The sequence below is a fragment of the Rattus rattus genome, chromosome 6 (assembly GCF_011064425.1).
Source record: "Rattus rattus isolate New Zealand chromosome 6, Rrattus_CSIRO_v1, whole genome shotgun sequence".
NCBI classification, from domain to species: domain Eukaryota; kingdom Metazoa; phylum Chordata; class Mammalia; order Rodentia; family Muridae; genus Rattus; species Rattus rattus.
The window spans coordinates 87,653,074-87,679,660 of record NC_046159.1 but is presented as its reverse complement, the minus strand read 5'-3'; the positions used below and the strand labels follow the sequence as shown (position 1 = coordinate 87,679,660).

The following is a 26,587-nucleotide window of genomic DNA, read 5'->3' as shown; positions in this document are numbered from 1 at the left end:
GGTAAACAGCACAGTCTTTCTTAAGAAACATTCAACAAAAGATCTAGAGACTAGAACATGATAAACTGCAAAGAGAAAAAAAAAGTTAATCCCCTTTGGTGTTAACATTTAAAAACTTAATTGAAGACATTGCATTGATGCATGCAAGTTACACATATTCATACGATACTGTATGACATGACATTTCAATGCATGTACCAACATGATGTGCATTGATCAGACCAGGGCAGTCGATCGACCCATTACACTGAACATTTATGCTTTCTTTGTGTAGAGGATATTCTAAAGCTGTCATGTGGTATTCAGTTATTCACAGCCACAGTTATCTTTTGTGCAGTAGATTAGATGCTATCGCTCCTGCCCAGTCATACACCCCCGTGACCTCCTCCCACTGTCCCCATCCCCAGTAATCATTCCTTACCCCTCTCTGCCCCACACTCCTCAGCCTGTGGTAGTGAGTCCTCTATTCTCTACTTATATAAATTAAGTTTTTAAGCTCTTACAAATGCATGTAAATGTGTTTCTATCATTGAGTGCTGGTTTAGCTCAGCTCTTTCCAGATCTGTCCATGTTGTAGCAAACAGCAGGATTTTGTTAGGACAGTAAAAGAAGTGATCAACATTTTCTTCTCCTCTTTGCCTGGTGCTTTGAGGCTCCCTGGAACCCCGGGTGCTGTTTAAGCTGCAGGGGTTTTTGCAGCATCCATCTAGGTGATAAGAGTGGTCTTGGAAAGCATGGGTGAAGTGGTGAAGTGCAAGTTCAAAAGGTCAGAGGTTATCCTGTCTCTTATTTGGGTGTTCTTTGCTGAAGTGCCTAATGAAAGGCGAGCCTAAAGTCTTACGTGCTCAGCTCGGTTCCTAAGAAAACCAGTTCCAGTACATCCTCAGGTTTGCTTGTCTCCACTGACTGAACGCACTGCAGTAGTCACCAGAGAAGCACATCCAGGGTACAGGAGACACTGCAGCTATGGCTGCCTAATGTTCTGGATCTAAGTAAGGAGAGGATTATGCACTTACTTTACAGCTATGGGTTTTACCCACTAAGTTTAAGGGATTCTGGGAGAAATAATTATTTGACAAAAGCATTCACGGCAGTGAAACCTTTCTGTCTGTCTGTCTGAAGCAACTGAAAGGTTGGGCTATTCCCTCTTTGAGCATTTGTACATTTCCTGGCTTACTTCAACCTGGTAGGATAAGAGATCAAAGATTACTAAGAGGTCCTGTACTCAGTCCAACAAATGTTAAAGGAAAGTGAGGTTGCATTCACTGGTCTCTGTTGTAACTGGAAAGAGTACCTCGTTCAACGAGATGAATCAAAACTTTGGAACGGCACGTCTTGCATATTTCAAATGAGAACATGGGTATTTGGATATCATTCAGCAGAGAGAATCACACTTGGTAACAGCTCAAGCATCTCCCTCTGGACCATCTCATTCAGAGAGGAGGGAAGCCACTGCCTTTGCTATGCATGGGCCTAGTTGTTCCCCGGGTTTTAAATGTATTGGTAAAGAGGCTCAGAAGATGGGCAGTGCCATGCCCATTGCCACCTCCTTTGTGTGTGTGTGTAGGTATGCAGCAGTATCTGAAGATCCCTTGCTTCAGAGTAGAAGAAAAATAAAAAAAAAATCTCTTAGCTTTGCTTGGAGCCTGTTCCCCTCTTCTATCACCTATGATAATTGTCATGGGCCATCTCCCAACACCTCAAGCTTTAAGGATACTGCTGGTGTAACCTTAAACACTTATCTCAGTTTGTTTTTCTGTTGAAACTAGTTTTTATAAGTCTACAAGGTGTGGTCTCATCTAAGCTGTTATTTACCGAAAGAGCTCCTTCTGCTCTTTTTTTTTGGGGGGGGGGTATTTCTGTAGCTGATACCATATCTGACTGATGCATGAACTTGACAATGATCCTCAACCTCAACCCGTCATCTCCCAAAAGAAGCATGGGGAAAGCAAGACCTGGTAAAATGGTGAACTCCTATGATGACAAGGGGCAGAGTGTTTCCTCTGAAACATTCTTAGCACCTGACAAAGAAGGGAGGCTTTAAATGAAGGGCATTGTATAAAGGACATGCAGGATTCCAAGGATGACTGCACACCAAAAATTCAGGAACTGATAAAATGATTAATTACCAATAAAATTATACACTCAATTTACACATCAGGTCTGGGACAAAAATTGATTTCTTCATAAATAGGACAAGAAAAATAATGTTTGCCTAGCAGGGTTTCTGTGAATATTGCTGAGATGGAAGGGAAATACTCAGCGTCATGCCCAGCAAGAGATGTCCAGTGGAGGAATCAGTACCCAACAGACAATGCACACATCTCCATCTTCTTACACTTGATTTCCCTATCTACACCTCCTAATCAGAAACCCTATGTATAGCTCTGGGTCTTATTTCTGCCCCAGTTACTAGTTTCTGGTGGTACTCTGCGACTCTCCTTTCCACAGTCATATATTGCTTGGTTCTGTGAGCAGTGGCTTTTGAAGCTAAGCTACGATTAGAAGACATAGCATCCTTAAACTTTGGAACCTAAAGATCTCCCATGCTCCTGGATTGGCAGGATTAATATAGTAAAAATGGTCATCTTGCCGAAAGCAATTTACAGATTCAATGCAATCCCCATCAAAATTCCAACTCAATTCTTCATAGAGTTAAGAAGAGAAATTTGCAAATTCATTTGGAATAACAAAAAGCCCAGGATAGTGAAAACTATACTCAACAATAAAAGAACTTCTGGGGGGAATCACTATCCCTACCTCAAGCAGTATTACAGAGCAATTGTGATTAAAAACTGCATAGTATTGGTACAGAAACAGGCAGGTAGATCAATAGAATAGAATTGAAGACCCAGAAATGAACCCACACACCTATGGTCAGTTGATCTTTGACAAAGGAGCTAAAACCATCCAGTGGGGAGAAAAAAACAGCATTTTCAACAAATGGGGCTGGTTCAACTGGCAGTCAGCATGTAGAAGAATGCAAATCAATTCATTCTTATCTCCTTGTACAAAGCACAAGTCCAAGTGGATCAAGGACCGCCACATAAAACCAGATACACTTAAACTAATAGAAGAAAAAGTGGGGAAGAGACTTGAACACATGGGCACAGGGGAAAATTTCCCGAACAGAACACCAATGGCCTATGTTATAAGATCAAGAATTGAGAAATGGGACCTCATAAAACTGCAAAGCTTCTGTAAGGCAAAGGACATTGTCAATAGGACAAAACCAGCAACCAACAGATTGGGAAAAGATCTTTACCAATCCTACATCTGATAGAGGGCTAATATCTAATATATACAAAGAACTCAAGAAATTAGACTCCAGAGAACCAAATAACTCTATTAAAGAATAGGGTACACAGCTAAACAAAGAATTCTCAACTGAAGAATATTGAACGGCCGAGAAGCACCTAAAGAAATGTTCAATGCCCTTAGTCATCAGGGAAATGCAAATCAAAACGACCCTGAGATTCTACCTCACACCTGTCAGAATGACTAAGATCAAAAACTTAGGTAACAGCAGATGCTGGCGAGTATGTGGAGTTAAAGAAATACTCCTCCAGTGTTGGTGGAATTGCAAGCTGGTACAACCACTGTGGAAATTAGTCTGACAGTTCCTCAGAAAATTGAATGTAGTGCTACTTGAGGACACAGCTATACTGGGCATATACCCAAAAGATGCTCCAGCATATAACAAGGACACATGCTCCACTGTCTTCATAGCAGCCTCATTTATAATAGCCAGAAGCTGGAAAGAACCCAGATGTCCTTCAATAGAGGAGTGGATACAGAAAATGTGTTAGATTTACACAATGGAGTACTACTCAGCTATTAAAAACAATGACTACATGAAATTCTTAGGCAAATGGATGGAACTAGAAAATATCATTCTGAGTGAGGTAACCCAATCACAGAAAAACACACATGGTATGCACTCACTGGTAAGTGGATATAAGCTAGGAATACCTAAGAATCATATGAAGCTCAAGAAGAAGGAAGACCAAAATGTGGATGTTTCAGTCCTTCTTAGACTGGGGAGTACCTAATCTGAAGGAAGGTGGCCCCATTTGGGGACTACGAACCTGTAATTCTGCCTTACTTACTCTCTAGGGTCTTGTGAGTACATGGATGTGAAATAATACATAGACTGCAAATGTTGCACCCACAGATCATGGCTTCAGCTCCTTCAGTTTCCTAAAGAGTAAGCTCTGTAGAAAGTCCAGACTATGAAAGAAATTCCTTTCCTTTTAGAGAGCATTTGCAGAACATTCCTTTGTCTACAGCAAAGGAAAATAAAATCAATAACGACATATTTTATAAAAGTGGAAGTTGAACGTGTTTGACTTGGAGCCTCTCATCATCCGTCTCTGGTTCTCAGGAGATAAAATGGCTGGGCTACTTTTTGCATTAGGAAGGAGGAATTAGCAGGCCTGTTTGCTTCTTTTTGTTTTCTATAAAAATATACCCTCATTCTCTTACCAGACTCCTGAAGTCAAGTTTGAGAATGGCATAGATCTTCTGGGTTGATTTTAGCTAAGTTATTTTCTACCACTTAAAATTAAAAGGCTCATTCCCCATTTACCTGGTGATGTATATTCAGATGGCATTGTCTCCAGATATAGAGGACAAGAATGCTTACTATTGTCCAAGGGTGAGGGTGGGGGTGGCCTCTGGGGAAGTCCTTATATATGGCTATCTTCTTTCCAGTGCTTTTTTCCCCCTTCCACATGGCCATTGTGGTTAAAGGGCTGGGAGACTGTCAGCAGGCACCATGTTAAGGTGATGGGAGAGTGTGCAGGAATTTGGTTCCATTTACAGTGCATTTGAGGAAAATTTCCGTTATTGATCTCTGGCCTCTGCTTTCAGATCAGACTCCAACGCCAACAAGATTCCTGAAGAACTGTGAGGAGGTGGGTCTCTTCAGCGAGCTGGACTGCTCCTTTGAGCACGAGTTCAGGAAGGCTCAAGAGGAAGAGAGCAGCAAGAGGGTAGGTGGCCCCGGGTGGACACTGGAGGTGTGCCCCCCCCAGCACCTTGCAGGAAATGTCTGGCACTGCAAACTGTGTCCAAATGGTCTTAGATCAGTGTCTTGAGACAAGATCCTGCTAAGTAGTTCAGGCTGTTGCTCTCACCAACACTGGGATTGCAGGTGTGCAACGCCATGCCTGTCTGTAATAGTATTTCCTAGATTTGCAGTGTCTATGAAACTTTGTTTCTTTTAAAGTGATGTATCTCTGATTGTGATAGCATACAGAGCTCGGATTAATCCTGGAGAAGTGAGTGTCTGAAACATGGAATCCAAGGTTTAGAAACATATTACCTTTTTCTTAAGGCTATGCTTAATGAATTCACCTTCAACCATTTACTAGCAGGTCTTGCATAGACAGTGTGTTCAGAAGAGACCAGGCCAAGGTATGAGAAAAGGTCAGGAGAGAGGATTTTCATCTGATTTAGGTCCTGCTTGCAACTGTTTGTTCTCCATAATCTCTGCTTGTTCTCTACCCAATGTGTAACCACTTCCTGGTCATGTTACCTACGTTGTTGGTGAGACAAACAGGCTAGCTACAACTATGGTCACTTGGTGGAATCCTTTGGGTTCTTTTTGTCCACATATTTGTCTATATATTTTGTCCTTGTATTTTTAAAATTTTGGTAGAATTTTAAAATCTACTCACAAGATTAGGGAAAGGAGGTAGGCTCACAGGTAAATTTGACAAGATTGCTTTTCATGAACTCTTTGTTACGGTCATAGGCTGTCACTGAATCCACACAGTGAGCTGAACATGTGAGACACAGTCCATGCATGGATAAATATGTAAAATGTGGAAGATGGATAACGGGAACGACCAGCTAGATGTGGTGTGACCTGAAATTAATTACAGCTGCTCTAACTGGAAAAGAAGTTTTAAAAGGCTTTGATAATTTTCTGTTTCCAAACCTTTGACTCTTACTCCGCATATGAAATTATAGCAATCTTTCTCCATCCGGTCTTCGTGTCCCCTTCACACGTCTTGCTAGCTCGGGGCTGGCTCACGGTGACTAAGCTGCCCTGCTTTAGTAAAGTGTGCGACACAGGGTATGGTCGCAAGCAGCTCACTCTATTTATAATAAACTTCCCTCTCTCTCCTGTTCCTACTTTCCCAAACGCGCTCATATCTGCTGTTCTTTGTGAGGCAAAGCATGAAGTCCTGAGCGCTCAGTCTCAGGAACACTTTACAGAAAACTAGAAGATGTGCCTGCGTATCACTGCAGAGCAGAGAAACTTAAAAACCCACGAGAGTAGAGAGGGGGAATCAGGGAGTCCCTCCCATACAGTAAATTCCCTTTGCTTGATCAATTCTTTTGATCATTCTTTTGATCAATCCGTATACATAGAAGACTGTTTGAGAAACAGTCATTATTCGTTTTCCAAAGAGAGTCAAAGTGGGCTTCTTAGATTAAGAAAAAGATGCACGTGGTCAATGCTGTCTTCGTACTCTTTCTGATAGACTGGGCTGTTAGCGCATACCCCTGATTTTCTTAAAGGTCTTTTACCAGGAACAGGAACAGTTCCACACAGCCTCGGCTGGGGTTGGGGGTGTGGCTTGAGGCATGGTCCTGGTGAGTTATTCACGACTCCCCAAGTGAAGCCTCTTGCAAGCAGTTCTTACAGGTCTGAATTCCAGGAAATGGTTTGCTTCCCCTGAGGAACTCGAGCATTTTCTGCTTGTGGCCATGGGACGCATGTACTGGTTGTGTTTCTCTTTTCGCTGTGACTGCTAGATTATCGCAAATCTGGGGGTGGGGCTAAACTTGGACGGCTCTTTAGACCGCGATAATGAGTAACATTTTACTTCCTCCGTCTACTAGACTTTCAGTTCTAGTTTATATTTCCTCTGGTCCTGATTTCTAATTAAACAAAAAATATTTTCATGCTATATGTGTTTTGGCGAATTGCTTTACAGTTAAAAAGGCACGAACTCCTTAAAATTAAAAAAAATATATTAAACAAATGAACTAAACATCACTGAGCAGAAGATTGTGATGAGGCCAGAATAATGTTTTCCCCTGTTCAAATGTTGCTCATTGCCATGGGGTGCGGTGGAGGGGTGGAGAGGAGCCTGAAGACAGCCCCTCAGGACACCATAGCAAGCACTGGGAGCCAGGCCACATTCTGTTTGTTGAGAGCCAGGCCTCTTCCTCTGTTTGGTTTGAGCCACAAGCACCAAACCCAGCCATGGGTGGTCATCACAACACGAGGAGTCCTCTCCCCAGTGACTTAGGCACTATGATTCATGAAGCAGCAAAACGGCTGTGCTGGTGGCTTACCCCCGGCATGGCTTTAGAACCACTGGGTGAGGAAGGCACAGATGCAACATCCTGCCCAATCTGATAGTGAGCTTTCACCCTCTTCCGGACTGCCATCCTGGGGCCATTCGCATCCCTGCAGCCTAAAGCAGCCCGCTTGAAAAAGCAGAGCCAGTAAAGGCCACGCTCACTGTATTCCTTATGGTTTCCCAGTTATCCTCTTCTCCTTCCCTCTGCTGTACATTCAGCCGCTAGTTTCATTTTCTGCAACCTTCTTCTCCTCAGTGCTAGAGGTGACGGGAAAGCATTCTGCCCCTGAGATATATCCCTCACTCCAATTGTTTCACCTTTATTCTACACCTAAAGGTTTTTCTGATTTCTTTATCTGAGAGGAAAGTGCTCTCTCTCTCTCTCTCTCTCTCTCTCTCTCTCTCTCTCTCTCTCTCTCTCTGTCTCTCCTGTTCCTACTTTCCCAAACGCGCTCATATCTGCTGTTCTCTCTCTCTGATGTATGTATGTATGTATGTATGCATGTATGTATGTATGTACGTATGTATGCATGTATGTATGCATGTGTTCATATGGGTGAACATGTCATACCTGGCTCTTACATTAATTACTAGGCACCTGAATTCAGGTTCTCAGGCTTGTATGCCATCTCCCCTGCCCACTCTTTGTCCGAGTCTTTTAATAAAGTACTTAAATTGGCTCATCGCTAAAGTTCTATAAAAGGACGTGTTTACTCATTTGGGGAATTGGCTTTTAATGGTCTGACGCCTCTTCTTAACATTTCTAGCTGTAGGGTTAGAGACTCGAGAGAGCAGGCAGGTAGGGTGGATGCTTATTAGTCTGGGTGCCCACTGCCTTTAATTCTGATGTCCTTTTCCAAAACAGTCTCAGTGTGTACATGGTTTGAAAGGTTAGAGCAGGTCACAGCCAGGGGCAGAAGACCCCAGTGTCCAAATCGATATTATACAGCAAATTCCAGTCTCCGTGATGAGCTCTGTTTTTGATACTAACATAAGCTCATGCCTCGTAACTCCTCTGTAAGAAATCTCTAACTCTGTAAGCATGTTCTAACGCTCTAGCAGGCATTGCAAAGCTCAGCTTGCCCACGACTTAGCCCTCAGCAGGCTGTGCCCTGAAGCCCGTGCATCAGGTTTTATCAGGAAATGTAGGGTGACTGCAATATACCAGGTACTGCCCAAGGCACTGATGAAGACACCAATGGATGCAAGTGATTAAAACAAACACACAAATGATTAAAAACAAACAGCCAGCACAGACAATGCCTTATCCCCCGTGATGTGCTAAGGAGTTCAGTGCAGCTGCCAAGAAGCTCAGGAAGGGCTGGGCATGGTCAGAGAAGACATCCCGACCCAGGGGACCAAAGACCCAAGTGGAAGACCTGAGCCAGAGAAAATGACTTGTGAGAACAGAGACTATGTGTGAAGGCCTGAGGCTGAGTGATGGAGTGTGTTGGAGAAGTCATGAAGAGAGCTACAGCCAGGGAAGGGTTCTCTAGAAAGCCGGTGTGGGAAGGCCGGCCCAGGAGGACGAAGGTGATGCAGGCCATTTGTAGTGTTCAGTTTTGACTCTGACTCTAAATGAGATGAGGACCCATAGGGTGATTCTGCGCAGAGAAGTGGCAGGGCCTGACGTAATGCTTTAAAATGTCACCTGGACTGCTGAGCAGAAAGCCAATGGTTGGAGGCAGAAAGGAAAGTGTGTAAGGAAGAATTGAGAAAAAAAATCTAGGTTAGTGTTGGAAGCACATGTGTCCAAATTAGAGGCAGCGGACATGCTAGGAACTGAGTACATTGTTAAGGACAGAGGCAGTGGTTCTGCTGGTAGAATATACTGGAAGTAAGAGGAAGAGGAGGTTTAGAGAGAGTGCAGGCTTTTCAGAACAGGTTGAAGAGAAGTTGATGTTCCACTCCATGAGATGGAAGGGAATCCCTTCTGACAGCGCTGGATGGGAAGCAGACGTCTAAGCATGGACTTGGGCAGTCTTCCCAAGCTCTCCAATTCCTGCCTCATTCAACTCCGGGGAAACTGAGTCAGGAAGAGTCAGTCAGACTGAGGGACAGCTGCCTCAGACATTCTGAGGAGAAAGGTGGGGTGCTGGTTTTGTGATCAAGGTCAGAAGAAAGGAAAAATAAAAAGTTTTTTTCTGTTTTGTTTTTGTTTTGTCTTGTTTTGTTTTGTTTTGTTTTGTTTTTTGGATAAAGACGACCTTTTACATTTAATTCCTTTCTAGAAAAGAATCTGAGTAACACAGAAGCAGGCATCTACTCTTGACATAGCAGCAGTTTTGCATGTGATGAGCAAGTATTTGTTTTACATGTTATGTGAACACATGGTTTCTGTATGTGTGTGTGTATGTGTGTGTGTGTGTGTGTGTGAGAGAGAGAGAGAGAGAGAGAGAGAGAGAGAGAGAGAGAATAAGAAGGACAATCAATCAAAGGGACTAGAAATCCTTTGTCCTACTGAGAGAAATATAATGTTACAGCCTAACATGGTTAAAGACCCTCAGATAAGAAACACAGTGTGCACGCGCTGTGCTTTGGGATTTTCCCATAGGACCTCAATGCGGCTCATTATGCTGATGCACAAATAGCAAATCGGGACATTTCCCTGCTCTAGAATTCCTTCTCAAATGATGAAAAGTGCAGTCTATCCCTAGAGGGCATTGACTCTTTCACACATGAGGGAAAAAACAAGCTAGAGTCTTAAGATCTTGCATCTCAGCTCAGTGGGGGGAGTAGAACTGGGGATGACTAGGTCAGCCCCAGCACAGATAGGCTATGATATTTAATTTCATTAAATTCTGCACCTAGCTACGTTACCAGATGTCACCAGTTGCTTGGAGAGGAAAGAAGAGGCAGAGAGAAGACCTTTGGCTTCTTTCTACTGTCTTGGTCTTGCCAGTCCCTAGCAGTCACGGCTGCTCTCTGGGGAGGGTCTCCGTGGAGTGGTGCTGGACAGAAAATAAGACAGCACGCTGAGCAAACTCGCAACAGCTGCATGTTTCCGGTTAGGATAATCTGTTGCCACTAAGATATTTGTGTAAAGCAATCCTCCCATCCCCCAAAAATCCAGAGGAAAAGATTGTTTTGAAACCTAAACTTGGTTTTACCCAGCTTTTAAACCGTCTCTGTGTTGACCTAATCCTCGAAGATGAGACTGTTTTTCACCTTTTCCCTTTTTTATCAGCCTGGCTGGGAGGAAACACCCTTTGACAGTGATAATGGAGATGGCAACCTATTTCTTCCCCCTCCCAGGGCGGCTGGGAAACCCAAGGCTTTGAAAGATTCCCTTTGTTCTTGCATTTCAGCACAGGACAGATGGAAATCACGTTCCTCCTACAGGTTACAGTCTTCTTCGTAGCTGGAATTTGGTGCAAGGAAGAGAATGCAGCTTGATTCTCGAATCCCACTGAGGGGAATGACTAAGCCAGTGGGTGAACTGAAAGCTATTTCACGTGTTTTAGGTCCTTGGAATTTAAGAATGATAAATCCTGTCCTAGCAGGGATTAGCAAGAGCTGGTGTCAACTGCTGAACGTGCAAGTGAATTAGGGTGTGAGCCAAGGTATTGCCTCAGTCTTACGATGGAATGCACAACACAACATTTGTAGGATTGTGTTTGACTTTTGTGGAGAGTCTGACTGTCTCTAGAGCAGCAGAATGTCCAGAGCATTGCTGGTAGAGGGAAATGAATATGAGATGAAATTTCTTTGATGTTGATGGCTGATGGTGAGGGAAGCCCATGGCTTAAAGGGGCGGCACTTAGATATTTGGTATTTGTGCATCATCACCCTTAGAGAGTGTCTATATTTCGCCGATTAGATCTTGCTGGATTAGACCTTAAAACTCTATCTGTCACAGAAAAGAAAAGTTGAGACTGTAAAGTTAACTTTAAACTTAAGTTATTAGGCAGTCAGAAATGCTATGTTCTGCCAGCATTATAAGTTAGATCAGAAGGGTCCCGAGTACCAGCAATTGGGGACCAATGGTTCCTGGCTTGGGCAGTTCAGTATGATCTGTTTAAAGTACTTGCTATAGGTTGTATTTACATTTTCTATCGTCACCTGGTATTTGCCATGGTGAGGGAGAGGTAAGTCTCTCCTTGACATCTCTTTGATCCTAAGTTTGCAGAGGCTCTAGTCCCAGTTAGACAGGCTGTGCATTCATACTGTGCCTGTGACCTGGCATCCTCAGCACGGCGGCTGAGAAGAGGCTGCGAGAGCAATCCTAACTGTGTTGCTTGCTGTAGAGGAAGCCAGATGAGAACTTTGAAACTCGTATGTAGTTGAAAATCCGAGAAAGAAATGGATTTGTTTTTTAAACAACAGTATTTCCTGTTCACCGGTGACCGGATGTGGAAATAATCAAAGTACTCACATTTCCAGGTCAACAGGAGACATGCTCTTAATTGGTTCTCACTCCTTTTCTCCCACTGAAATACAGAGAGGTAGACCAAGCAGAGAGACATAGAAGAAAGCAGGTGACTGCTCTGTGTGACTGGTTCTGGTTCTTCTGGATGCCACAGTCCCATCGCTGTGCCCTTTCTTTGGAAGTGTCTACTCTCTGGGTGTTCTAGTTACTCTGTCTCTTCAGAAAACCATAAGCCTCATAGCTGGTAGCCAGCTTCACCCAAACTCTTATCTGTCCATCCGGCCCAGTGAACCAGAAACATAAACATTATTAACACCCAGTAGCATCAGCTACTCATGTTGCTCTTTGTAGACACCCCTGTGATCCAACTTAACTTACTCATGGCTCTTCCCAGGGTACAGACCCACTGCCAGGCAAACTGAACCATCACTGAAGGACTCAACTTGGCTCTACTTAGTTGGTCCAACCTGGAACCTTCTGAGGAAAAGAGACCCCCTCAGTAACCCAAGAAAAGAGCCCTTGGGTCTCTGTTTCTGCCACTTCCGGCTAGAGCACATCTCCAAAAGGCTATTGGAGCACTTGAGAGCAAGTCTCCAAAAGGCTATTTGGTCTTTAATAGAAGTTTAAGGACTTATACAACTATAAATAATGTTGCTGAACTGGGGAGGAGGGGGTCAAAAAAGAGAACTACCAGAAATGTGCCTCTGCGTATACAGCCAGGGTCCAAAAGTCGTCGGAGATCCCAAGAGCACAAATAAGAATTGATTTGGAAAATATTAACCACAGCATTGTGTGATGTTTTTCTATATACCACATCAATACCTGGTCAGCCAGGTCCTGGGACTATATCACGTTCTATGCTTGAAATACATGAAAAGGGACCAATAAGAGAGGTCAGGACCATCTAAATTTTTAAATAAAAGAAATCATCAAGTCCCGGGGAATGTGTGTGGTCTACCCCTGTCCTGCCCTCCCATAATGCAACCTTACTGCAAGAAAGTGAATGAAGCAGAGGTGAGTGGGTGGGACCATCCTCACCAACACGAGCATGAGAAAACAGCAACTTTCCTAGCAGGAGACTTTCTCCTCAGGGGGATCTCTCTTTTCTGGACTGGGCTAGGTTCTCGACTTTTTAAAATCCCATCTTACCTGTTCCGAGGCAAGCTGGCCACAAGAGGATTTTAGTGTGTTGCACAATGGGAGTCACAATACCAAATGGCCACTCTCCTCTGAGGGAGCCAGCTTGCAGCTGTGAGTAATTCAGGGTTTCCAAGGCACCAGAGCACAGAAGTGGTGTGCAGAGCTGTAAGTCTTTGCTTATGGCATTCTCTAGCTGCCTTGCATTGATGCTCTCTCAAAGGCAGGCAGGAAAATAGCCTTGCATTCGGGGCCAGATTCAAACAAAATGACTAAGAAATGAAGCTTCCGGTCCAGGCAGAGAACAGCATTGGCATTTGGAAAATTGGACCAAATGTGAGATTCTGAGAGCCTCCGTACTGAAGTCACTTACCTGGGCCCCTCACAGAGATGTGAGGAGAAACTGACAATATAAAGGAGGAAAGGAAAAATCAAGTAATCGTTGCAAGAACCTGCCTTTGCCTCCGTCGTGCTGTAAATCCAGCTGAGGGTTAAGAACGGGCAGGGGCAGGTATGGGAGTGATTTACCAGGGGGACGGCTCAGGGCTTGAGTGATGTTATTTCCATATTGATAAGTTGGAGGGCAGGAATTGGGATTTGGAGCATTCTTCCCGTTCATATTTCCGTCCTGCTAGATGTTAAATCATACCGGTGGGACAGCGCTGACTGACACATCGGACTCAGGCAGGGATGTTGTCCTTGCCTCTGTCACAATGATACCCACAGTCTTGGGGAGACTTGGGGAGGTTCATGAATTTTGTCTGCACTCAGTGTTCCTCACTTTGTAGAGATAGCTCTTTTGACAAATTCTAGGGGTTCACAGGCCACCCAGCCTGGAGGTTAGGTCAGAGTGACACTCTTGAACAGCCACCCACTGTCACCTGCTCTGCTCTTGTTGATAGAGGGACACCTGGTAGCCTTCCTGAACTCGCTTTGTTCTTTGCTTTCTGAAATCTTACTGGCTGTTTTATTCTGTCCAAGACTGTGGTCTTGTCACCTGTGGAGCACACAGGTCTCTCCTGTGACTCTCACATGGCATTCTCGAAGGACTCTGCTCTCCCAGGATCACCTGAGCACACCATTTCTGATAAGCCCCATCATGCACAGCAAGACGAGACCAGCATGTAAGATCACGCGATCATTTTGCAACGAGAAGATGGCTGACCTACTTATGAGCAAACCTCTATCCCAGTCCTGCCTTTGAAGGGACCACTTGACATTTTGGGTTTGGCGTGACTTCAACCACACGCATTCCCTAGAACTGAGTGAGTTACCTGTGGAAAACACCCTCTGTATGAAAACTTTGAAAACAAGTCAGAGAACTGACCCAATCCTGTCTATGCTGGTGCCAAGCACAGCCTTGCTCTGTGGATTTACACAGAGGTGAGAGATCATGCGTCGTCTTCTTCCCAAAGAAGAGAGGTGGCTCCTTGCATGATGTGGGTACAATGCTTCCAGACGGTTACTTTCCAGTATTCTGGACCTCAAGCTCTCAGGAAGCCATCTACGCCCAGCTTCCCCCGGGACGATTTGTAATCCCTAGAGCTTAGGAACATCTCAGAAGAGTTTTGAGGAGCCGCTGGGCTGTTGGTGCCGTTGAGCCAGGCATTACCATCCACACTTCCCTGTGAGGACAGCTGGAGCTCAGGGTAGGGAAGCCTGGACGCCTCTGTGCTCTGGATTGCAGGGAACCCATGAACTCTACCCTTGTAGCCTATTAGTTGTTCTGCTGATGCTGGAGGGGGAACAAGAGAGTCCAGGATTCTGGCAATGGCTTTTACGAGTGTGATGTCACTAGTTCAGGGGAAAATGGCTTCCTCCTAACATGGCCTCTACTGCCTACATGAGCCTGGGCATGAACTATGGAGATGTGATGAGGGATATTGTCTGAATTTTTCATGAAGGTTAAAGAAATAATAATAAACTTTTTTCCCATCCTTCTCTAAAAGTCACATGTAACTTTATTTCTCATGCATAAAATGGCCTTTTGAGCAACCCGCTATCAACATATATAGAGACGACAGAAATCATTTATGCTAGGCTTACATACCTGTCTGATGTTGTTCCAAAGGAGGCCTTGGAACAAGATCTTAAGCTCCCCATCGATAGGGGTAGTAACACATTATACCGTTGGTGTTTGGAAGAGCATCTTTCTCCTGTCCATCAAGAATAGGTGAATGACTCCTTACTCCCCATCTCTGCTAGAGATCTTTCTTCCCTTTTTGTATCACCACAATACATGCATACGTGTGTAATTTTAGGCACAGTGAACAGTGTAGTCTTTTGAATAATGCCTTACCCATTTCTTGGAGGTTCTGGCAGGCAGTGATGAGACACTAAGATTGTCTACGGTGTTCAGTTTAACATTAGCTTCAGCAGACATTAGCGGTCAAGATACCTGCGGCTCTCTGGGAAGACCTCACCACTGATTTACCCATTATCTGAAAGTCCTGGTCTAGATTTACTGTGGGCAGTAATGTGTCTTCTGCACAGATCCAAACACATATGTCCTTCCTCGGACCCCCCTGTGACAAGAGGCACATATTGTAAGACAGCTGGCCAGGGCCAGAGGTACAGCCTGTGATCCCGGGAGACAGGCGCTACTCTGACCTCGTAAGTGCAGTTCCACTAATTGAATGCAATAGTCACAGGCTGCAGGCAGCCGCCAGGGGTGGGGGTGAGGGGGGCTGCATTCCTGAGTCAGCACACTGGTGAAGAAAATAAATGTGTGGTACTAACAATGATGGGGCATTCCAATTCATTTTATAGTCCAAGTTCTGTCTTTTGGCAAAATCTCACAATACCACCTCAGACACAGATTGTATAATAGGTTTATTGTCAAAAAATGAAAAAGCATCAAAATTCACATTTATCCTTTAAACCAAACCAAAGAGTCAGATGCCCCTGTAGAGAAGGGCTGGTGGGGGGCTGATGGAGGTGGGGGCATGGGGGGTCGTGTTAGATGAAGGAGAAATGGGTTCAAAAGAGCCTTACCCACAAACGTGCACAACCGTGTTCAGCGGCTCTGTGGGATGTGGGCCTATTATCCTAGAGTAAGTAGTGTGTCCCCCAAATAGTTGGTGTAGACTGTTCTCAGATATCGATTTGTAACTTACTGACCCCACATGTGTTCATCTGGTTCCTCCTTCTCCTGAGGCTGCCTCAGGCCTCAGGCTTTCCTGAGGCCTCCTTTCCCCAGAGACTGTTTGACATATCAGCCCTTGGGAGAATGAAGTCCGAAACAAGGATTGCTAATATTTGCATTCCTCTTTCCTTTCACGGACAAGAAGAAAGAGATTGATTCTTAAAAAATGATCCCCACTTCCTACAAGCCTGGCAGAGGTACCTCTTGCCTGGTGCCAAATCTCTTCCCCAACAGCTGTTTGGTGATTCTGTGTCACTGGGCTGACTGCAAAATCCGCCATAGCCTTTCAATTACCTGTTCGTATTCCTGAAGCGCAGGGCCCCGTGGCACGGGGAGGGGCTGAGCCTTCATTGTAATGGACTTTCAGTAAGACTATCTCGGAGATAAGAGTCCTAAATCTTGGCAGTCTTTCTGGAGCACACACTTTGTGATTACACACACATTCTTGGCTCCCCAGAGCCGTGTTGTAAATGGAGTGTAGTACGCTGGGCTTGGTAATCAGATACTGCAGAGAAGTCCGAGAGTAAGGTACACTTTTGCTTTATTTATGAAGATAGACATGCCGGTTGAGGGCTTAATCACAGCTGATAAATCATTTTAAGAAAGCCTATTAGAACCATATGCTGATTTTTTTGCATTAATATAGTGTGTCTGTTTCTAGTCTAATAAGACAGGGTTTCTCCTTGTGAGCTCTGTGTCTTTACAGTGTGGACTATTTATCTGTTTAAGTGATATCACTTGTGTGGGAGCATTTATCTCTCTAAGAGGCACCATTAATAAAAGAAGGTGAAAGGAAATGGGGACGGAAGAAGGACTAGAGGTACCTACTGTCTAGTGTGTGAGAGAGTGGGTGTAAGCGAGTGTGTGTAAGAGTGTTTGTGAATGTAAGTATATGTGTGAGGGTGTTTGTGTGAGTGTGTGTGTGTGTAAGATGAGTGTGTGTAAGAGTGTTTGTGAATGTAAGTATATGTGTGAGTAAGATGAGTGTGTGTAAGAGTGTTTGTGTGTAAGTATATGTGTGAGAGTGTTTGTGTGTGTGAGTGTGTGTAAGATGAGTGTGAGTAAGAGTGTTTATGAATGTTAGTATATGTGTGAGAGTGTTTGTGTGTGTGTGTGTATAAGGCAAGTGTGTGTAAGATGAGTGTGAGTAAGAGTGTTTATGAATGTTAGTATATGTGTGAGAGTGTTTGTGTGTTTGTGTGTGTGAGTGTGTGTAAGATGAGTGTGAGTAAGAGTGTGTATGAATGTTAGTATATGTGTGAGAGTGTTTTGTGTGTGAGTGTGTGTGTGTGTGAATGTTAGTATATGAGTGTGTGTGTGTAAGTGTGTGTAAGATGAGTGTTAAGAGTGTTTATGAATGTTAGTATATGTGTGAGAGTGTTTTGTGTGTGTGTGTAAGATGAGTGTGTGTGTTTATGAATGTTAGTAGTGTGTGAGAGTGTTTGTGTGTTTAAGATGAGTGTAAGATGTTTTGAATGTTAGTATATGTGTGTGTTTGTGTGTGAGTGTGTGTGATGTGTGTGTGTTTATGAATAAGGTGTGAGAGTGTTTTTGTGTGTGTGTATAAGATGAGTGATGAGTGTGTGGTAAGAGTGTTTTTATGAATGTTAGTAAGATATGTGTGTTTAGAATGTTAGTGTGTGTGTGTGTGTGTGTGTGTGTGAGCACATATGGTGTACGCATGTTCGTTCACGTGTGTATATGTGTATGTTTGTGTGTGCCCATAAGTATGTGTGTTTATAGTATCCTAAAAACTGTAAGAAAGAATCCAAAAGCTGAAAACAGGAAAATCTCAATTAGTTTCGGAAGGCCGTGGACCATTCCTCACTAGGCATAAGGTAGTCATTTCAGCCCAGGTGGCTAGAATATTGTAGTAAAGATTATCTAAGTCGGGAGTGGTGTACTGACATTTTGGTTACCTCATTTCTCCCCAAGCTAGTGGGGCTGGGCCCCAGGAACAGGTCCTGAGTCTCTTTAATGAGAGCCATATTGGGGCTCCAGATTAGAGCCAAACACTGTTTATCGCTAATTGCAGGGGTTCCTTGCAGAACTTTGCTATTATTTCCTGATTATATCTCCGCTCTTTCTGTTATCTTGCCAAAATTCAAACAGTAATAATTGCATGATTTATTGTTTATTTATAACCCTTCTACTGCTTCAATCCCTTTTTGTAGTAGATTTCAAAACAGCAATCGCTCTTTCTAAATGCCTAATTTCTTTGCCCCTCCCCAGGGATGTCTGCATGTGTGACTCTCACTTGGAAGTCTTCAAATCCCTTCTGTGTCCTTCCTTCTCTAGGATGCAACCTTGGACTGTGTATATAAGGGCTGATATTAGTATAAAGAGCTTATATGCCAGGAAGATGAGGTTATTCCTAAGATTATATCCCGGTTAGGTTATATGGCAGCAGAGTTTCTTCCCCAGCTTCACAGGCAAAAATAGGTGCAAAGCCCATTTTTATATTCATTTAAATGGGGTTAGGAAACATAGTCCCACACTGTGAGACACCATGGCCATAAGCTAGTAAGGATGAGGTTACTGTCCTTGCCAGCCTCTCGACTTGCCAGTCTCTGTTTTTGAAGGTTCAAGGGCACCTTTTCTCCACAATCACAACTACCTTGAGGTTATAACTGACAGGTTTGGACAATCTGTTGGAATCCACAGAACCTGGGAACTGTAGATCCACTATTGTGTGTAGGAACCTCGGTTGGAAAATGAATATGCTCCCCCACTCCCCATTGCTTTAGATCCTGACTTCCTGTGTTTCCTTTTGCTGCACGTATACTTCAATATGATTTACTTTCCCCGCAAATGTCCAGTGGAAGCATTGCAGAACATCAAGGCACACCTGACTGCCACAAATACATGAAAAAAAAAATCTCGATAGCACCCACTCTGCCCCTACCAATAAGTTTGACATCGCCTTCAAGCTGAGCTCCATGGTCTTCCGTGTTCCACAGATACGGCTGTAGAAGTCCAGCCGACCCTGGAAGTTCAGAATGAAAGGCCTGCCTATGGTTTGTGTGACTCTGTTTTTCAAAGTCATTCGAGTTCAAACCCAAGCTTGGGACAACCTCTAGTATCCCAAGGTGATGTCAAGTTGCTATGACACTTTTTCTTCCAAGGCCGAGCGAGTCCTAGGGACTGGCTTTTCTGGAGGAATATGCACTTCTGTGGCTTAGAGATGCCTTCAGAGCTTACGTCTGACCCAAATGCACTTGAAGGTGGCACGCACAAGAGGCTGCTGCTGTTGGACTCCTAGGGGATGGCAGGGGATCGTGGGAACCGCCATGCCATCATCTGTGTGTAAGAGCTGCCTTGGGAGCCCATACCCTCCTGTTTCAGGGTACCACAGAAGTTTGGGCAGGTTACTGACAAGCTGTGGTGCTGATAAATGTTAGATCACAGCAGTTTTAGATGCTAACGGTTTTAGAATCTAAACCAAAACTCTGCCACTCGCTCTCCCCCTACCCTAAATGTCCACCACTGGGATTCTTTCCATGGTGTCCTCCGAGCTCAGTCCAACAAATGTTTATGGAGGATTTAATGTGTCCCAGGTGCTGTGCAAGGTGGGCCATGTGCCAGGGCTACATTCTAGTGGGGGGAGCTGTGAGTTGTATAGGGGAAATTTGGCTTTCTTGATAGGCCTTAAGCTCTTCTGGGATCATGTACAGAGTACAAAGAGTGATGGGTGGGGCTACTCAAGAGGGCTGCAAATTCTTCTTGATCTGACCCTGGCTTCATTTCCAGTTTTCTTTCTCATTTGTCCCTCGTAGGTTTTCTGTTCCAGCAGAACAAACCATACTACCCTAATCCTGCCCAAGGCTTCCCCTCCTTGCTCATGTGGCAATCTTCGCCTGCAAGGCCTTTCCCCTCATCCTTGACCAAATCCCTCTAGCATAGCTGTGCGAGCCCAGGACCCTGATGTTCCCTCACTGGGGCCGTCCTGCTTACCCCTGAACTGTACACTGCTTCGTCGGCCTTCACGTGTCTCTCTTAACTTCCTTGCTTGAGTCCTGATATCTGCTGTGCCTGATATGGTTATGGCTGCCCTGCCTTCTCTTTCCCGGCATCATGCATCTCCCATGGGAGAAGTTCCCTGAAGAATCACCGAAGAACACGAGTGAGTAAAAGAATGCCCTTGTCCTCTCCTCTGCTGGGAGCTGCTGCCTAAGTGGATTTAGAAGCTGTTCCTTGTAAACAAAGAAACAAACAAACAAAACCCCTGATAATGCACAAAGGAGAAAGAATAACTATGGGCTAATTACCATGCTAAGCGGTAAATCTTGACCTGCAAGCAAGATGACTTTGGATAAGAAATGTCTTTATTCGTTCATCAAAGTGTATACATGTTAGTCGTTACCATGCAATATCACTCAGGGCATCCAGAGCATATCATATCATGCAATATCACTCACAAAAAGTGTGACAAATATTTTGTGCCATGTGATAAGGCTAAGTTAAGGATTTTCTACCTTAAGATTTTTCTACCGTGTGTGGTGTGTGTGTGTGTGTGTGTGAGAGAGAGAGAGAGAGAGAGAGAGACAGAAAGACAGAGAGACAGAGACAGAGAAACAGAGACAGAGACAGAGAGGTGGGAAGGAAGAGGAAGAGAGAGAAGAAGAAAGAAAGGGAAGTGGGAGAGGGGGAAGAAAGAGAGAAACACACACACACACACACACACACACACACACACACACACGCACACACACACAGAATGCTAGGCATTAGTGGTAGGTGTCGGCATGTAGCCTAACATTATGAACTACAGTCTTCTCATTTGCAGAATGACAATAGCAACCATGTATCTTACAGGATGTGGTTGGTGGAGAATGAAGTTCACATGTCAGGTACATATGAGGTTTTGATTACTCTTGATCTCATTCTGTTCACTGTAAATATCCAAAATAAGCCAGTCTTCTAAGATTTCTGCACCAAATTTGGCACGAGGAAATTAAGCAAACACTGGATGCTTTTACCTTTTCCCGGATTTTAGGTGGTGGGCGTGACTTAGAAATCCCTTTCAACACTGCAGTATGCCCAAAGACTAAAGCCTTGCGAAGCCTTTGTTAAAACCGAGTGCTCAGCCTCTGTGACCCTTATAGAACAGGAGGTGATACTTTTGTTGTTACAGGTGATTGATCATTATTTAGAAGTCTGAGGACGTCCCCAAAGTTTCCCTTCCCAACACAGGTAATACAGGAAACTCCGTATTTATTTTTTGAGGGAGGTTTATGTTTTGAGGGAGGTTTGGCAGATGGTAGTGGACTGACTTTCAGATGAGGGAAAAGAATGTTCAAGGACGGTTTATTTAGAACAAAATCATAGAAGTGCCCATGAGACCGACCGAAATCAGATCTTAACATCTTTAGAAGACATTGGGTTGCCTATCCCCATTTATTTATGCCAGAAACCATTTATCCCGTGTATGCTGGCTCTCTCTGCCTTCTTTGACCTTTGAATGACTTCCTAGAAAGACATGCTTCCTAATAGGATCTAAGTGTTTCCAATTACCAGAATTTTGATGGCTGTAGAACATTGTAGGGGAAAAAATTAAATCTCTGGTTTTAAAAATTCACTATCAAAGTCAGAATCCATGGTTTAGGACACTTTGACCCGACAGGGAGAAGGTGGTCTATGTGTCTTTTTGGACTGGCTATGTAGACTGACCAAGGCCAGCTGTGCACAAGGGACATGTTGCAGTCCTTCTGGGACTGAGGTCCAGGAGGCCCAGCACTGAGAGCCTTGGGCTCTGACCACGGGATTCATTCACCCTGTTTCTTTTCATTTATCACAAATGCTACAGACCCAGACAGGCCCTTCATTCTGTCCTGTGACACAGAATTCATTCATATTTTATTACTTCTGTGGTAGTTGGCATGAAAATTGTCAGACACTAAAAGAAACACTCAACAGGGCATTTTTAAAAGTTCCCATCTAACCACAGAAACCTCTCCTTTATGTGCAATAGCTACGGACATCCCAAGGAGCTGGAATCCTGTGGAACCAGACAGTGTGTTTTGTTTAGCTCAAGTCACAGCTATGTTGACAGACACTCTCTCTACTTCCTGTGATCTCTCAGATAACACTTCCTCCTCACAATACTTTGAATATGTTGGTTGCTTTGGTTGCTAAACTCTACTGTCTACAGGCGAGCGGCAGATCGATCTGGTGGAACTCTACCTGGGTCCCTGTTAACTGCTCCATATCCATCAAAGAGCAGTAATCCACGATCAAGAAAACTGAGCAACAGAGAAGTTGGTAGGGAAGAGGTTGGTTTGCTGTGGAGTTCAGCTGGTGGCTCACTCAAATACTGTTAGGCAGCAGAAGAGGTTGGGGTGGGAAGGACAGGGACAACTCCCAGGAGTGTCTCCCTGCAGAGGCCCTGCTGACAGGCAAGAAGGGCGGGTCCGTGAAAACGGGGAAGGGGTGAGGTAGAGGGAAGAGCAATCACAAATGTCCCACGTTTCCACAATTTTTATCAAAACTGTTTCCATGACTCATATCATGACTTTTCCCCAGATTTAACATGATAAATTTATTGGCCTAAGTATAATTAAACTACAGTTACCCAAGTTTGAATGGTGTTGCACTGAAACCAATTCCACTGATGTTCAACCACAGGATCCATGGTGGGAACAGAAAGGAGCAGCTATAGCCTCCTGGTTTTGCCCCATTCCCCTGATCTTTGGAGGTTGAGGTTGAGGGATACTAAAAAAACCAAAGGCATTCTAGGGAAAGCTGCACGAGGAAAGCTGGAGGCAGGTGTGTGTGTGTGTGTGTGTGTGTGTGTGTGTGTGTGTGTGTGTGTGTGTGTGTGTGTGTGTGCGCGCGCGCGTACACTAGTTATTGTCTACTTGTTTACTCAATCCTGTTGGAAGGTCTGATGGGCTCTAATACACCCTCACGGCCCCTTGCTGTGGGCTTATGTGCTAGGAAAGTTCCTTTATGGTAGAGTATTTGGAACACCTGATAACATTCATTATCATTCACTGAGTGCCTACAAGGTATAAAGCCTCATTTACTATCCTCATTATAGCCCCTGAGACAGGTTTAATCATATAGCTAGCTAGCTATATGATAGATACGATATAATATGTATGCATATGATTAGTCATATATATCCAAAACTATTTATATTCTAATATATTATATATCTCTATATCTCTATCTATCTAACTATCTATCTATCTATCTATCTATCTATCTATCTATCTATCTACCTACCTACCGACCTATCTACCTATCTATGTATATATTTATCTTAGCCTACCTGACCCTGCTTTTTTCTTCACTATGCCAGAGAAGAATCATGCTTGACCTGGAAGTTGTTGAAAGACCTGCTGCTATGTGCAGTCATCAAAGGGTACAAGGTTCACTGTGACTGTGACCTGAGTTGGTGCTGTGTGGACCCCACTCTGGGGCAGTTTGGGCTTCTATCCATAATGCATGCACTTGTAGCCAATGTCAAGGGCGCCTAATGTCCAGGCAGGAAACTGTGATGGAGAAGCTGAAAAAACATATGATCCCATAAAAAGCCGCCTCTGGGGAAACAAGCCATTAGTCAGTCTTATTTATTTATTTTCCCTTCTGGCTGCAAAGTTCAATACATAGGAAGGAGCTGTGATTATCATATAAAAGGCTATGCAAAATGGCTCTCCAAGAAAGCTGCACAAGAGAACTTCACCCTGGCCCTTGGCCACAGTCAGCTTTGTTTGTGTTCCTGATTCAGAGTCCTTTGACCACGATTGAGATGGCACAAGTGTGTCTCAGAATAAACAAGCAAGGCCAGAACTCTCCAGGGGCCTCACTCCTCCCCCTCTGCACTCTGTCTGACACAGAGGCCTTGGTAAGACATGCTCTTCTTCAGGAAAACGTGACTAATGAGCAGAGGATCTTGTGCTCAGAACACAAAGTGAAATTTCTTCTCTCCTTGGTGCTGTGAGAAAGCACTGAGTACCCACCCTGAGTTCTTGTCTGTTTCATCTGAGGATATTCTGCTTGAAGGTAAAAAGTGAAAATAAAGGTCCTGAGAGGCAAAAGAAGACTGGATTCTTTTCAGAAACTTTGAAAATCCTTGGCTCACAGACACGTCATCCTGTCGCCTGGCTTCTTGGGAGTATAACATTCTGCCTGTTTGTCTCTTTCCATATTTCCCCTTTCTACAAGGGTACCACTCATTCTAGATCAGGAACCTACTTTCTTCTGGAATGACGACAAACTTAAGGACATCTATAATGGCCTGATTTTGTCATTGTTCTTATTTAAATGTTTTATACAGTATATTTTAATCATGTTTCCCCTTCCCCAACTCCTCTCAGATTTTCACCACTGTCCTACACACCCACCTAATTTCATGTTCTTTTTCTCATCTCTCTGCTTCCATCTCTCTCTCCAAAGATAAAACAAAAAGCAAAAAATCCAAATAATCAAAACCCCAATAATAATAATAATAATAATAATAATAATAATAATAATTAATAATAACAAAAGAACTCCATTCTCCAAAGAAAACAACATATGGAAGAAAAAGAGGAGGATCATAAGAGCCAGACGTGGTAACCGTATCCACGGAACCTGTGTCTTCTAGACACAACAGGACTCATGCATGTATGAACTCACAAAGACTGTGACAGAACACATAAGACCAGGCAAAATCCCAGCACTGAAGGGCATAACCCACACCAAACCCACCCCGAACCAGGATGGAGTCTGCAGCTGATCCTTGCTAGAAAAGGGAAAATCCGTTTTCTCCAGTGGAGCGATACTGGGCATATCAACCCCGCTCGAGCATAGGTCTGTGCTTCAGAGTAGTTGGCCCAGGGGGTTGCTTTTCAGTTATCATCTGGGGGATGCAGGTCTCATCTCTCCAACCCTGGAAGAGCAATTCATCCAACTGGGTGAAAGGCTGTCCGACCAACAGTGCCCGGGGCTTAGAATAGGAGCTCCCAGAAGAAAGCACAGGGGGCTCTGACCCACTTGCCCTTTACATTGTGTTAGAAACTGCTCACTGCCTCTTAGATCCTTCTCAAACTAGAGCACTGTCTTCCAGAAGCTACTGGGCATATGAGAAGACACAGGCATCTTTATAAAGCAGATGGGAAGACCCAGGGTTCTAGGAAGGGCAGGTGGATCCCCTGGTCTGGCATCTTGACTTCATTCCCTGTCCTCTCCCAGAGCCATCTCTGGCTTGGCCAATGACAGGAGAAGGATGCCAAGGCCCCTTCTTTTAGGCTGAAGGGAAAACACACTGCTTGTGTTATGACAACTAAGGTAGGCTCTGTGAAGTCTGGAGTCTCTTACAGAAGGCCCCATTTTATTACCTAGATGACAGTCCCTGCTGTCCTACTGGTGCAAAGGGATTTCATATTGAGTGACTTCCTTTCTTCCCCTTCCCACCTGTCTCTCCATCCAGTGCTGAGAAGTAGGACAAAGCTTCACAGACACCATATGAAGCAACAGTGAATGGGTTCAAAGAGTTCTCTCTCTCTCTCTCTCTCTCTCTCTCTCTCTCGTCGTGTGTGTGTGTGTGTGTGTGTGTGTTTGTGTGTGTCTATATGTGTGTATGTAGCAGTAATAGCAATCATTAAAGAAGGTGAATTTGAGAAGGACTATGGGAAACATGGGAGAAGCTGGAGGCAAAAAGGGATTGTTGGAAATGATGTAAATACAATATTTACATATGAAATTATCAGAAATGTAATTCTGAAGAAAGAGCTGACAGCTCCATCCTACAAGGCAGCATGGTGTTGGCTTCACCACTCTGGGATCTAATGGGTAGTGTATTCTAGTCTTCTATCCCAGGGCCAAACATCACTCTTAAACCACAAACTTCACTGATAGTTCTTACACAGGCTGCCTATCACCATGCATGGAACATTCACCAGGAGCTGTATACACAGGGGCTGTACACACACAGGTCCCTTGTGGCACACATCGCCTATCAATATTAGATGGACTATTCTATTTGGTTTCCCTCAATCTCTGTTCAACCCTAAACATAGCTGTTATATATGTCTTTTATAGACTAGCAGACCGCAGTCCAGGGTGGTTAAGTGCATCTTTCTTCCAGTATGGAGAGAAGATTGGAATGTAACAAACTCTGGCTTGTATTTTCTTCAAAGCAGCATCAGTGCTTAAGCCTGGCTCATGCTAAGCCTCATCTGCCTCCAATAGTACTAGGTGGTTAAGTGGCATGAATATATGGAAACTTAAATTGCACGGGAGATTCCACCCTCACGGTTTGCTGGGTGTAAGGACTGTTTCTCAGGTAAGAGGCTTGAGGTTTAGAGAGGGTAAATTGTGGCACTCTGGAATGTTCACTGATGAGCAATAGATTAAAAAAAAAAAACCTATTGCATATCCTTGAACTATATCACATGATTTTACCTAAAGAGAATAAAATTGTGTGGTAAAGCAAGTTTTTAAATCATCATCTATTCTATAATAACTGTTTGGAACAACACTGTGCTATACCGCCAAAACACAAAATAATTTTCTATAGTGTGCATTTGGAGATTTTTCCCCAATATAGTGTGTTATTTGCATTTACTTTGAATGCAATATCATTTAGATTCCTCTTCAGAGGCAGGTCACTGATATATGCCTTGGAGC

General features: G+C 44.0%; 1 protein-coding gene across 1 annotated transcript in view; it reads left to right on the top strand.

Moving 5' to 3' along the window:
• The window catches only part of Creb5 (cAMP responsive element binding protein 5), a 310,678-nt gene that overhangs the window by 14,198 nt on the left and 269,893 nt on the right, over positions 1-26,587 (top strand). The window contains exon 3 of the mRNA XM_032906469.1: positions 4,873-4,994. Coding sequence (XP_032762360.1) covers positions 4,873-4,994 — 122 coding nt within the window. The remainder of the gene's footprint in view (positions 1-4,872; positions 4,995-26,587) is intronic.